At 45.2% G+C, this 12,217-nt stretch overlaps 1 protein-coding gene across 1 annotated transcript in view; it reads right to left on the bottom strand.

Moving 5' to 3' along the window:
* Nucleotides 1-9,995, bottom strand: part of LOC142764775 (glucose dehydrogenase [FAD, quinone]-like) — a 73,086-nt gene extending 63,091 nt beyond the window's left edge. The window contains exon 1 of the mRNA XM_075865298.1: nucleotides 9,890-9,995. Coding sequence (XP_075721413.1) covers nucleotides 9,890-9,989 — 100 coding nt within the window. The 5' untranslated portion in view covers nucleotides 9,990-9,995. The remainder of the gene's footprint in view (nucleotides 1-9,889) is intronic.
* Between the last annotated feature and the right edge of the window lie 2,222 nt (nucleotides 9,996-12,217).

Genomic DNA, 12,217 nt, shown 5'->3' with positions numbered 1-12,217 from the left:
TCTGTTTCTTCCACTATGTGTGATATTGCCTGGTTTGTACGCGACTGTGTATATTTGCTCGCCCACCCTGTATGAGCCTGAGAAAGGCCTACAGTATTAAATAAATGAAATAAAATAAAAATGAACATTTTCTCATTGAGAAAAATCTTTAAGACTTTATTTGGCTTTGACAAGACGGTGCGTCGGCTGCTGAGCCTGACCGCGTGTAGGCTCAGCGCAAGTGCGACAATGAACCTGTCCACAACTAAGACTGTTACGCAGCAGAGCCAGGCCCTGTGAGACTCATGCATGGCTTAACTAGGCTGAATGCCCTAAACGATCACAGAGAACACAATCAACGCTACGCAAGACGATCTTTTTGACGAGGGCTGGATTACCACTTATGGTAATCGAGAACGGCTGCGCCCTGTGAAGGACGCGATGCCTTGTCTGGCGCGAAAAGTGAAATGCGACCGAGAGCAAGGAACGTCAAATACGCACCCCATAAACCCTTTAAAGGGTTGTTGTCGGCTCCCGACTCCCCAGAATTCTGGAAGAGCACCTCAGGGTTCTCGTTCGTCCCATAGAAAGCGTAAACGTTTGCAGAGTGGACTGCTTCACTCTATCTAAGTCTCTGTTCATGGCCACGACTCTCATGGACAAATGAGCCAGAGCAAGACTCCATTTACTTGAACAATGTACAAAACAATATCGTCTTCTCCACTCCAACGACCACCAATGCAAAGGTTTATGCCTCCATACAAACACTACACACAAGCTTTGGAGCCTTCGATGTATCTGCCTACCTAGCGGCACCGGAAAATACTTGCGAAGGGGCACTTGGAAAGATAAATGCGTTGATCAACAAGCACCAACTAAACGAGGCAATTGTGAAGATTCGTAACCCAGCAGTGATTGGCGTGAAAAGAATCAAGAAGACGCGAGCCGTGATCGTACTATCTACAGGTTCACGCGTACCGAGGCTCGTTGCGTGCAGATAGGCGTACATGGAATGCTTACTCTACAGAATGAGGTGGTTATCTGCTACACTTGTGACTTTGCACTGAGAAGTGTCTGTCACAAGAGCAAAAAGGAAAGATAAAATTTCAACAACTGCGGAATGGACATTGCAGGCTCTACACGGAAGATGCACAGTTGAACCATCAGGTGCATCTGCTAGCCCTCAAGCGTCGTCTGCTAGAAAACCCTTTACTCGGCTGCCTCAGTACAACAACCAAAGAAAACGCATATATGTATACTCACAGTGAAATACAACGTAAAAACATCGTACTGCTTTTTTTGTCCATTTTCAAAACACTAGTAAAGATCTTTAGACAAAGCAGACGGAAAGTTCTACTGAAAAAAAACTGCAGAGCAGACGAACGCTTGTTTTCCACGCCTGGATGCCTAAGCGGCAGTGTTGACCGGTCAATTTTATGTTGCACCCTTCGTTTAAAATGTCTTGAATGTGCCTCTTTATGCTCGAAGGGACAATATATCTTCGTATGTGTGTGTGAATACGCGGGGTAACCGGACAGAGAGCAATGAAGCGTTTTGTTCCCGGCTGGAAGTCTGGTTACGGCAAAAGTTGGAAGATTTCATTCTTCGCGGCCCAATCTGATTCTCTTCTACTGGATTAGTGGCGTCAAAATACCTGTGAGTGTGCGATCCCTAAAATTGAAGGACGAAATATGGGCCCGACGTTTCGAGAAGCAATTCGTTTGATCTTTGGGATAAGTGTGGCTGAACACAATGACGCTGATTATCAGGAGGAACCTACAGACACAGGCAACGATGAGCGAGAGGACATCAATTTGTCTACAACCGCATACAAAGTGGGCGCCTTCCTTTACCCAAAAAATGAAATCTCTCAGTCTCGCCTACAAGAGGATTCCTTCAGTTGGTCGCCAGGCAAGGAGCTAAGAAAAAACAACTGCTTGAGTGCGCCTTCCAACGAAAAATAAGGGGAAGACAGCGGTGCAAGCAGCTCTACTGCATAAGCGACAACAGAGACTGTCTATGCCCAGATTGAAGCTCACTCTTTGCAATGTTATCTCATGCATTAGGTCTATGTATATAATATGTTTATGTACGTTGTAGTGGCAATTTATGTATCTTTGTGCCCCACGTGAGGCACTTGTCTTGTTGACAGGCATTTCGCCTGTTCCGAATAAAAGGTGTAAAACGATACATCTGGGTTATTTCTTCTATTAACGTCGATCCACAAACTGTATCAGTCCCGCTATTTACAGGAACGAATTTGTAGAAGAGGTGAGGCATGCCCGAAGCAGACGGCAAAACGGTTAGGCGAACAGACGCATGAATGCGGCCAAGCGCTCGTCCGTGCCGTTGGCAATGATAGACGCAGCCCCAACCCGCAGCAGCGCCTCTCTTCCACCACTTTCTTTCATTGGTAGCGCCACCTGGCAGACTAATCGCGAAGCACGAAGCGGCATTGCAAGATGTGTCTTTTGTGGTCAAGCAGAGTCGGCATTCCTCTCTTATCTTATTCCGTGTTCTATACATAGTGGGAAAACATCAAAAGGACAGACGCTCTAAATGGCGAGCTGACTAAGTGGAGGGTGCTGGGGTGGCCATGAAGAAAGGGACTCTTGAAGCTGCTTCACGGCAATCCTCGCTTTCTAAGGGACATTTTAGCTTAGGGCGCGTTTCTGCTCTAGAGAAGACTCCCGTTGCCGAGAGCGCTCACATTCTCGAAGGTTCTTTCGTCACTGACGCAGTCCCGGTGGATTAGCCAAAATCCAATCCAAGAGACGCTCTCGATCTGAGTCCAAGCTGACTTGGGTGGACGTGGCACGAGGTGGTAGCAGCAGCAGCGCTGACAATAACAGCGGATTTGGACCAGAGGCCCTGCCCTCGACGCCGTTTAGAGGTAAGAAACAACCAAAGCGAAACGAATACGAAAAGCGCACCCTTGCTCTAGAGTGCGGAAACTGAGAATTAAACGTTAAATTAGAAGAATTTATAGCCTTAGTGACCAATTAAGTTAGCAACTCACGAGAGAGCACTACACAAATTTCCACACATTATTCGTAGCCCCCCGCTATTGTAAGCCTACATAGAAGTATGCACAAGTGCAGGGCAGTCACACCTATGTCGAACGAAAACGGGGGTGTTTTTAGCAACTGCATGTAAAACATCAGCGAGACCAACTCCAAAGTATAAGCTGGTGAGGGCAACTGCACGATTCGACGTTGCGAGAGCTGTAATAACATGCTGAGTACCATCAGCACCATGCTCAAACAGCTGCAAGAGCCGATCGCACAGAATAACTATGGGCTGCATCACTTAGAAAGACCAGGTGCACACCGAAGAACTGCCACACCAGCACGAGCTTTTGTAGCAGCAGCACTTTCCTCCTCTCCAAGACCACTGATTCTGCCACACGAACCCACTAAACTGGACAAAGCTGATACGTATCGTGTCAGTGGAGTCATAACACTCGCACCACCACATCATGAATAGTTCAACACAGCTTTCTAAAATTTGGCAGTAGAGCTGTAATTCATTCTTTAAGAAGAAACATCGTCTAGTGCGACTCATTCTACAAGAAAGCGGGGTCACTGCATGACTAGTAAACCTGACTTTTCCGGGTTGCAGGAAAACCAGGCCGATCAATGCTTCGACTTCAAACGTGCTAGTGTTATAGCTACTCTTGTCTAAAAAGACATCAGCTTTGTGGAGGAGCCCCCTCCCGCATACAAGAAAGGCCTGTAATTACAACTGGTTGAGATTATCTCTGGTCGCGCAAGCAAAGTCAAAATTTTTGATGCAACAGTCATGAAGAGCTCGTGTCGCGGAGAATGCGCCGCCGTTGTCGGGCCCATTGGTTGTGAGCGAAAAATTGTCTGCGGGTCTGTGGCTAAAAAATCAAGGTACCGAGATAGCCATAGGAGGCTACTTGTCCACGCGTGCGCGTGCGATCACATTGAAAAAGCCACACATTCGAAAAAAGAAGTGCTCAAGGTCATGAGGCATGGTAGTTTCTTTGCCTTCCCACCCTTTCCTACTTGGCTTTCAGCACTTTCGTCCGGACAAGAGAAGATATAGTGCAATTACAGCATGCGACAAACCTTTGTAAATTCACTCGCACTGGAAGGATTCTTAAAATTTTTCCGGCGTTAAATTTGTGAGGCAATAAGCGCTCTAGTGAATTCATTCCACGGTTACTTGAAAAAGCGTTTCAAGTCCCCTTTGACAGATTTTTTTTTCGACAGATGTTACGACGAGAACGAGCCCCTTCGGTGATAATGGCCCTCGCTGGTCCTATCTACTGTGTGCGTGTTTGTGTGCGTGCGTGTGTATGAAACAAAACAAATAAATAAGTATGCACTTAGCGGTTGAAGGGTGCACTAGGGGTCGCATTTCGATATCGCGTTCAACTTTTAAAGACGAAGCTTCAGGATTGCCCGATTTTTTTTAATCGTCTGCAGTCCACCAGAAAACATACTTCGAAACTTTCGAAGCTCTTCCTAGTGCCTTCAAACTAGGTCATAACAAAGCCTCTGATCATTGCAGAGGCCCCACCGCAGTGGTATAGTGGCTAAGATACTCTGCTGCTGACCCACAGGTGGCGGGATGAAATCTGGGCTGCAGAGGCTGTATTTCAGATGGAGGCGAAAATGTTGTAGGCCCGTGTGCTCAGAACTTGGTGCACGTTAAAGAACCCCTGGTGATCGAAATTTCCGGGGCCCTCCACAATTGCGTTTCTCAGAATCAATTGGTGTATTTGGGACGTTCAATTCTACATATCAATCAATCATTGCAGAAGACAAACGCCCATAATAATTATTGAAGTTACTCCAACAATGGCGCCGAATGAACAAAAATTGCTAAGTGTGCAAATACGGTTCGTCTTAAACATCATTTACCCTTGATTTACGACACTCAAAGGCAGTTCCGTCCAACGCAATACCACTTTAGACTTAACCTTCCTGCGTAAATAGAATGCTCGTGGGGCGACCTGCAGGAAGATCTGGGTAGTAACCACTTCATCACGAGAATCAACATACACATTACTCTACCCCGTTCAGAATATACACTACATTTATTGGGATATGTTTCGCCAGATCAGGAGCAATGAAGACAGGCCCTGAGGAACATTCGACGAGTTCTTGAGTAATTTGCAAGAGGGGGTTAACAAGTAAACCAAAAGAAGTCTCCGCTGAACCGAAGGAACTGATGGTGGACTTTAGAATAGCTCATCTCGTAGAGGCAAAGAATGCACTATAAGAAAGATGAAAGAAACAAAAGCTGAATCAGCAGCTCAGAGCCAAGGAGGAGGAGGAGGAATAATTCAGGAAGGACAGGGAGGTTAGCCAGTTCTCAGACCAGCTATCAAGAGCCAAGATACGCCAACTCAACAAGAACGTAGAATGACATGCCAAGACACTGACTGCGCAGCAATGGGATGAGGTCTGCAACGATTTAGACTAGAAAATGTGCAAAGTAAGCAAATGGGCCCTACTCAAGCATCAGTTTACTGAGAGCACCAAAGCACCCAAAAGCAGAGCTCGGTTGGAAATTTAGAAACTCATGCATATGAACACCTTGAAAAGCTGCAGTCTACATACCTTCGCTGAAAAATGAATGGACATATACTTAGAACTTGAAAACAAAGCTATTCCTTGAGACAATCCTACATCCTAATACCGATGAAGCTCACAAACAGCCTTGGGTATGCCTATTGAAGTTGCGGAGATCGTTGATGCCTTGCAGGATCCGAGTAGATGGCCAGTGCCTGGTCCAGACGTAATTCCAAACAAGTTTCTTAGAACCCTTGGCAATTCAGCGATGGAAGTCCTCAAAGAAAATATCAATCAAGTGTGGTCCGATGGTGATGTCCCCGAGGGGTGGAGAACGGTCAAGGTCGTATTATTAGCCAAACTGTGAAGCACCCGTCATCAGAAAGCTGGCGCCAGACATCACTTACGCGATGCATTGGGAAATTCACTGAACATGCTATTCATAATCAAATTAGCAGAAACCTTGAGGATGAAGGTATATTGCGCCATGTTATGTGGGGCTTCGAGAACTCTCTGTCCTCATAAGACGCGATGCTACTCATCAGGATGGGCCGTAATTGATAACATGTCTCTGGACATCAAAAGGATAGTGGCGCTCAATCTGAGATAATGGCTTTTACACACTCATGCGTGAGCACATTCTCAATGAAGTTTTCAAGTGGAGCTTCGGTAGAAAGTTTCAAAATTTTGTTATATTGGTTTTTGACAGATCGAAAAGCTACAGTCAGTATCAGCTCAATCAAGAGCGAAGAATACACACTGGTTAACGTTGGCACGCCAATATATCCTGTGGTCCCCGCTTATATTGCACAACCTGTTTTAAAGCACAACCTGCTCTGGGGCTCGCCGAGGTCCTGGGCATTGGCCATACAACTCACACGGACGCTATCACTATATGAACCGGAGGGGGCCATATTGTGATTGAGAATCTGGAAGGCGATATACAACGAGCAATCGACGTCATGGAGTATTTTGTGATGAGCAAGAGGCTGCAGCTATACCATGATAAGTCAGAACTCCTCCTCCACGAACGCTTTCAGAAGCATGGTCGAATATTGACGGGCAGCCTATTAGCAAGCAATCCCAAAGTGGAAAACCGATTCGCGTCCTATATTCAGTTAAGGTTATCGACATGACAATTTGAGAGTATAGCAACAACAACATTGATGGAACATGCGTCTCGAGAAGAGCACTCAAAGCTTCAGCCGGGTCATCTGTAGAGTTGCCGAGAAGAGAGAGGGGCAGAGGGAGCATAATTTGATGAAAGGCTTTCATGCATTCCTCCCTAGCCGCATTATTTATGTTCCCCCTTCTTTAAACTGACAAAAAGAGAACTTATTAAGATCAACCTCGTTATCAGGACGGTGCTAAAACAGGTACCATATCTTCTGAGAAGCAGCAACACAGAGCTGCTCTTACACCTCAGACTACATAACACAGCAACGGAGCTCTTTGAAGCTCAATGAACTGCGCAACTATGCCGATTGTCATTTACCAAAGCGGGCACCAGGATAACTTCAAAAGCCAGGCTACAGCCCCTCTTCATCTCACCAGAAAAACACAGTATACCTGATTAGATAGAAGGAGCCAATATTGTCGACCCGATCCCCAGAACATCCATCCAGAGCACAACGAAACACGGGGACGAGCGAGAGCCGAGACCACCCGAAGGAAGAAAGGGCGCTCAAGCTAAGCGGCCCTCTGTCGATGCAGTGGCCCCCCGACGGTGTTCTAGTGGCTAAAATACTCGGCTGCTGACCCGCAAGTCGCGGAATCGAATCCCGGTTGTGGCGGCTGCATTTCCGATGGAGGTGGAAATGTTGTTGGCCCGTGTACTCAGATTTGGGTGCACGTAAAAAGCCCAGGTGGTCGAAATTTCCTAAGAGCTCCACTGCGGCATCTCTCATAATCATATGGTGGTTTTGGGACATTAAATCCCACAAATAAACCAATGTGTCGATTAGGTCCAGTACGCCAAAAGGGAAGCGCATGTCATCACTGCTCCTAATGAGGAAGAATTTCCAGTCATTTCTGCCGCGGTGATCACTAGATTCATTCACGAAGCCGAGGAACTCGCAGTCACTGTGCCGCCACTAGGCACGAACGAAGAAGGAAAGTCATAATTTTTTTGAACTCAAGAACAGCCATCTGGTCATTCTGATTCGACTTCTTCTCTACTATGACTGCTCACATCACGAATAACGCACCTACGGAGCACAACGAACTGAAAGTGCTTCTTATACGTATCGCATGGTGTCTGGTTCATATAGGGTAATCTCTTATCTTGCCTGACCAGCCACGCAAATGAGAGAAAGCACCAGCTAGCGCACAAAAAGTCTACCAGCGTGGTAGAGCGGCTCTCTCAGAGGGGTAGCGAATGTATGAACTTCAAGGATCCATTTATTCTGTTTTACGTGATCACTCCAGCAGATAAACTAGAGCCCAAAGGTTTCTCTATTCCGCACCTTAAGTTGAACAAAGGAGAAGCAGTTACACTTCGGCAACTACAGGTGCAAACATACGTCACGCCAACGATACTGCGCAGACTCGACCTGTATCTCTCCCCGACTGTCTGCCCTTTTACCAAGAGTACCGTAGTTTTGAACACATGCTCTAGTTGTGCCCCCCTAACTCGGAGTCAGTACTGCCAGACTAAACCTCCTGTGAGGATTTCACGCACATCACACAAACTCGACAGCGAAATACTGCTCGTACAGAGGGCCCGGAACATCGCCAAGAGACTCCACCTCCTTGCACCATCCTGGGTGGAGCCACCTGGCTGAGCTAGTGGGGCCACTGATCCCGTTCAGTCTCTGTCGCTTTTTTGCCAAAACAAAGCTTTCACTCACTCACTCAAAATGTGACTGTCGTGAACGAGATGAATTACCACGCTGGAGAAATATACTATAGAAAAAGTGCTCACTCGAGCATTTTCGCAGCTGAGCAAGAAAGGGTCTGACCAACCGCTAAATGGCGCACTAATGCTAGTTTGTACTTTTTTGCTAATGCATGCAATAGCCACCCGAGGAGGGAAATTAAAGCTGAATTCGGCATGAACATTTCGCAACAAAGAAATTTCATCGATTTGCGCAATCGTCAATATCTGCTCTATATCGTTTCGCGCTAAGGACGTTCAAGGCTCTACCACAAAAATAGTAAAGTCAAATTAGAAAGTGATGTCTTTCTGTATTTGTATCGCACAAAAGGTGCACCTTCATGTGGTTCACATGTAATGTATTTGTATTCCCTTTGTAGAAGCACCGCTGTGTAGCCTAGTGGTAAAGACACTTGCTTTCGCAGCATGAGGGTACGGGTTTACACCCCAGCATGGAAAGAGGATTGTTTTGTTAGTTTATTTATGCCTGAGAGATTATCAGCTCTGACTAGTCACTCAGGCTGCTGAAAGCAGCGCAGTAGCTCGGATGCAGGGCCCTACGGGAGTGTCCGCTCTTTGTGTATGGTTCTCTATGGTAATTGTATTAAGGCGAAAGGAAGTGCATGGCTGGACATGCTTAACTGTTTCTCTTCCTTTCTTTCTCTCTCCCTCTTTGTTTCTTTCTGCATTTTGTAATGTTTTTCTAGCTGCCTCTCTTTCTGTTTCTTGTGACGTCTATTTATCTTACGTTATTTTTGTCCCTGAATTCTTCGCTTGCTAGCACTTTTTATATATTATATACGTGATTTAAATTGCGTTAAATTGGGTCGCCGAAGAATATTATGGTCAAGGTGCTTTAAGATTAGGTAGAATAGGACTTTTCTTTGGTGCGAGATGGCACTCAATATGCTCCAGATGGGTATGTAGCTTCACCAAAGTTATTAGCATCATCTAATCACTCGAACACCAAGTGGAATACACATTTTTTGGTTCGAGAACATACTGGAGATTGTCGTGCTCTATGTGGATTTTCCTTCGTTACGCGGTGCGTACGACCACAGTACACGACAGCATACATCAGTCCAGCCCCTGATATCGATCCACACCTAAAACACAGACACCTCTTATTAATAACTCATTGTCAGAGTCTTGCGTTAGAAGACCTCGACATAATAATTTCTAACGCCTTAGTTGAAGGCTGCGTAAACTTGCAATATCTGGTGTTCTTTCACTTGCACTTGACGCCATATAGTGCTTCACGTCCATTGAAACGCAACCGCCTCGAGCGCGGTTGTACCAACAGCCTTCGGGTGCACAGCCGAACACCTTAGCCGTTACATCACCGTGACGTACATGACACCTTGTGTTTGTAACAGGGCTGATTTTAATGGGGAGTGCCTCTCCACGACACTACTTAAACGTAAAATAAAAGAAAATTCAACATTGTTATTTTACAGGCATACGCAAGTCAGAAAAAACATAAGTATACCTATTATGTAGTCGTAGGAGTTGAATAAGTCCTTGGTGTCATAACTAGAAAGGTCTGGGCTGTCTTCTAGATGGAGAATGGAGATGACCGATGCCAGCATCAACAAAGGCCACTTCGGAATTAGAAAACTTATGTAGGTTGAAGGTGGCATCCTGTTCAAGCAACATCCGACACCCGAATGTAAGCTGGATGCAAGAACATATATGAACCGAAAGGTTGCCGAGAAACACCGACATAATTTATGGCATGAAATACAGGTGCACCTTGCGGATGAAACTAGCTAGAGGATAATAAAACTTCTCTCGCAATTTCCAGAATCTGCTTTTTGTGCAGGAATCTGTGCAGCAGGTCTCACCGCTCACGCGGCCAGACTCATGCGTCCAGCCCCACAGAGGCCAGTTTCCTCAAACCTTTACATAAGAGCAGTCGAATAAAGCGCGTGCAACAGTAGGTTAAAATAAAAGAAGAGTCATTCACTTGCAATTAAAATAACAAGGACGACGCAAAATAAAAAAGAAAATCTATCAGCCCGTTATTGACGTTCCCATCGGAATTTATTCAAGCGAATTCTTTTTCGTTCACACAAGTGTTTGCAAAGGCATCATAACAATCAATTCATACTTTTGTTACAACTCACGTCCCTTTTCTTCGGAAAAAAACGTTTCTATCTTGTACCTTTTTTCTAGTTTTCTCCCCTGTTTTCCTTTAAAAGAGGCGGGTGGCCTGAAAGAAAGATCTCTTTTATTTGTTGTTAAATACGTGAAACCTTCGAGTGCGATCTGCTTACAATGAAATTGGTCCACGCGCCACTTTCAAGAGAGCCACAAAACAAGTTGAGCCAATAGCAACATATTTGTACTTTGACAGCAGAAACATAACTTACCAAACAAAAAATACTGAGTGTTAAAATTTTCTATTGTAAGGGTAAGATCTCAGGAATTCAGGCCTTGCTTCCGAATATAAATATTACGACGACGTCTTGCAAGGAAAGGCACTTCCATAAAAAACATAAAAAATGAAACAAGCAACTAACAAACAAGCAGGCTCTCTGGAGCAGGCACAATACGCTGCCATAGCGTGAACAAAACTTGCTATTAAGCACCTACACTCATCCTAGCACAGTAGCCTCTGTTCTTTATGGCCTGTGAAGCATGTACGTCGCCGCTATATTATGAGGCGAAATTGTAATGCAATCATATACAAGCACTGCATTACTTATTGAAACAGCGTTGTCTGCGGTGGCTTGATGCATATGTCGGGGCGATTTTCAATGTTTGTCTCACTACGCAAGCGAATATAGATGATTATTTGCACTGTCTAGTAATACTGCACGGTTTTGTAACTGAGAGTATTGAAGGTTTGCAAACGACCTTGTTTTAAACGCAGAAGTTACGACAACTAGACTCAGGTTTCAACTCGACTCAGAACTCAAGCACAAGGGCCTACAAGCTACGTGGCTTTGTTAGTTTTTAACAGATGAACCTCAAAATGGTAATAATGAACGAAGGGAACAACGAGGACAAGCACTAACTTTCAACTAATATTTTATTTAAAAGCACCAAGCATATGTACCTATCACAGGACATCAGAATCAAATCGATCAATACACAAAGATAAAGACAAAACTAAGCAGCCGCCAATTTACATATAAAAACACGTGCTGGTGAACTCAAGATATATAGTCATTTTTTTATTGCGAAAGATGGTTTGCTGACGCAGGTTCGATTTGCTATCACTGCCGCCTCAACTATGAGCCCTACACTATCGTTAGAGTGAGTAGCCAATACAGTTATTTCATCAGACACCGACTTACAATTGGATTCCGCGCATTGAGTCGCGAGGAAACCATGAGATTTATTTTTACTCACTTTAACGATAGTTTAAGACTTTGAACTGCGGGCCTTACCCGCGTCTGCATACACCACCTGCACGTCCCCTGTGCGTGGCTCTCGTTGTCGGTGCTTTAGCCACGCACATCACCAGCGCGTGCGTGCTTTTACTCGCACACGGATTGTATCACACGCGGGACGGTGTCTTTTTTTCAATTGGGACTTCCCTACGAAACGCGATGGTGACACCAACGGTGATAAAAAATTCTTTCCACGGTGCCCATACATATGCTCTCGCAACAGGATAGTTTGAATCACGCTGCAGTTTTACCTTCAAAAACTCAACAAGATGGCGTTGTTGAGTCTCGTACGCACGGGAATTCTCCTAAATTGGAAAGTACCGAACTATACGTCAGTGTAGGGCAATACCAAAAACTACGTAAAAGCGTAGATTTATAATGATGGTGTTGGTGATTATCACAATCGATACTGTGGCTCA

Source organism: Rhipicephalus microplus, chromosome 6 (genome assembly GCF_043290135.1).
Source record: "Rhipicephalus microplus isolate Deutch F79 chromosome 6, USDA_Rmic, whole genome shotgun sequence".
Lineage (NCBI taxonomy): Eukaryota > Metazoa > Arthropoda > Arachnida > Ixodida > Ixodidae > Rhipicephalus > Rhipicephalus microplus.
Note: the sequence above shows the minus strand (reverse complement) of the source record. Positions and strands in the feature narration are given on the sequence as shown.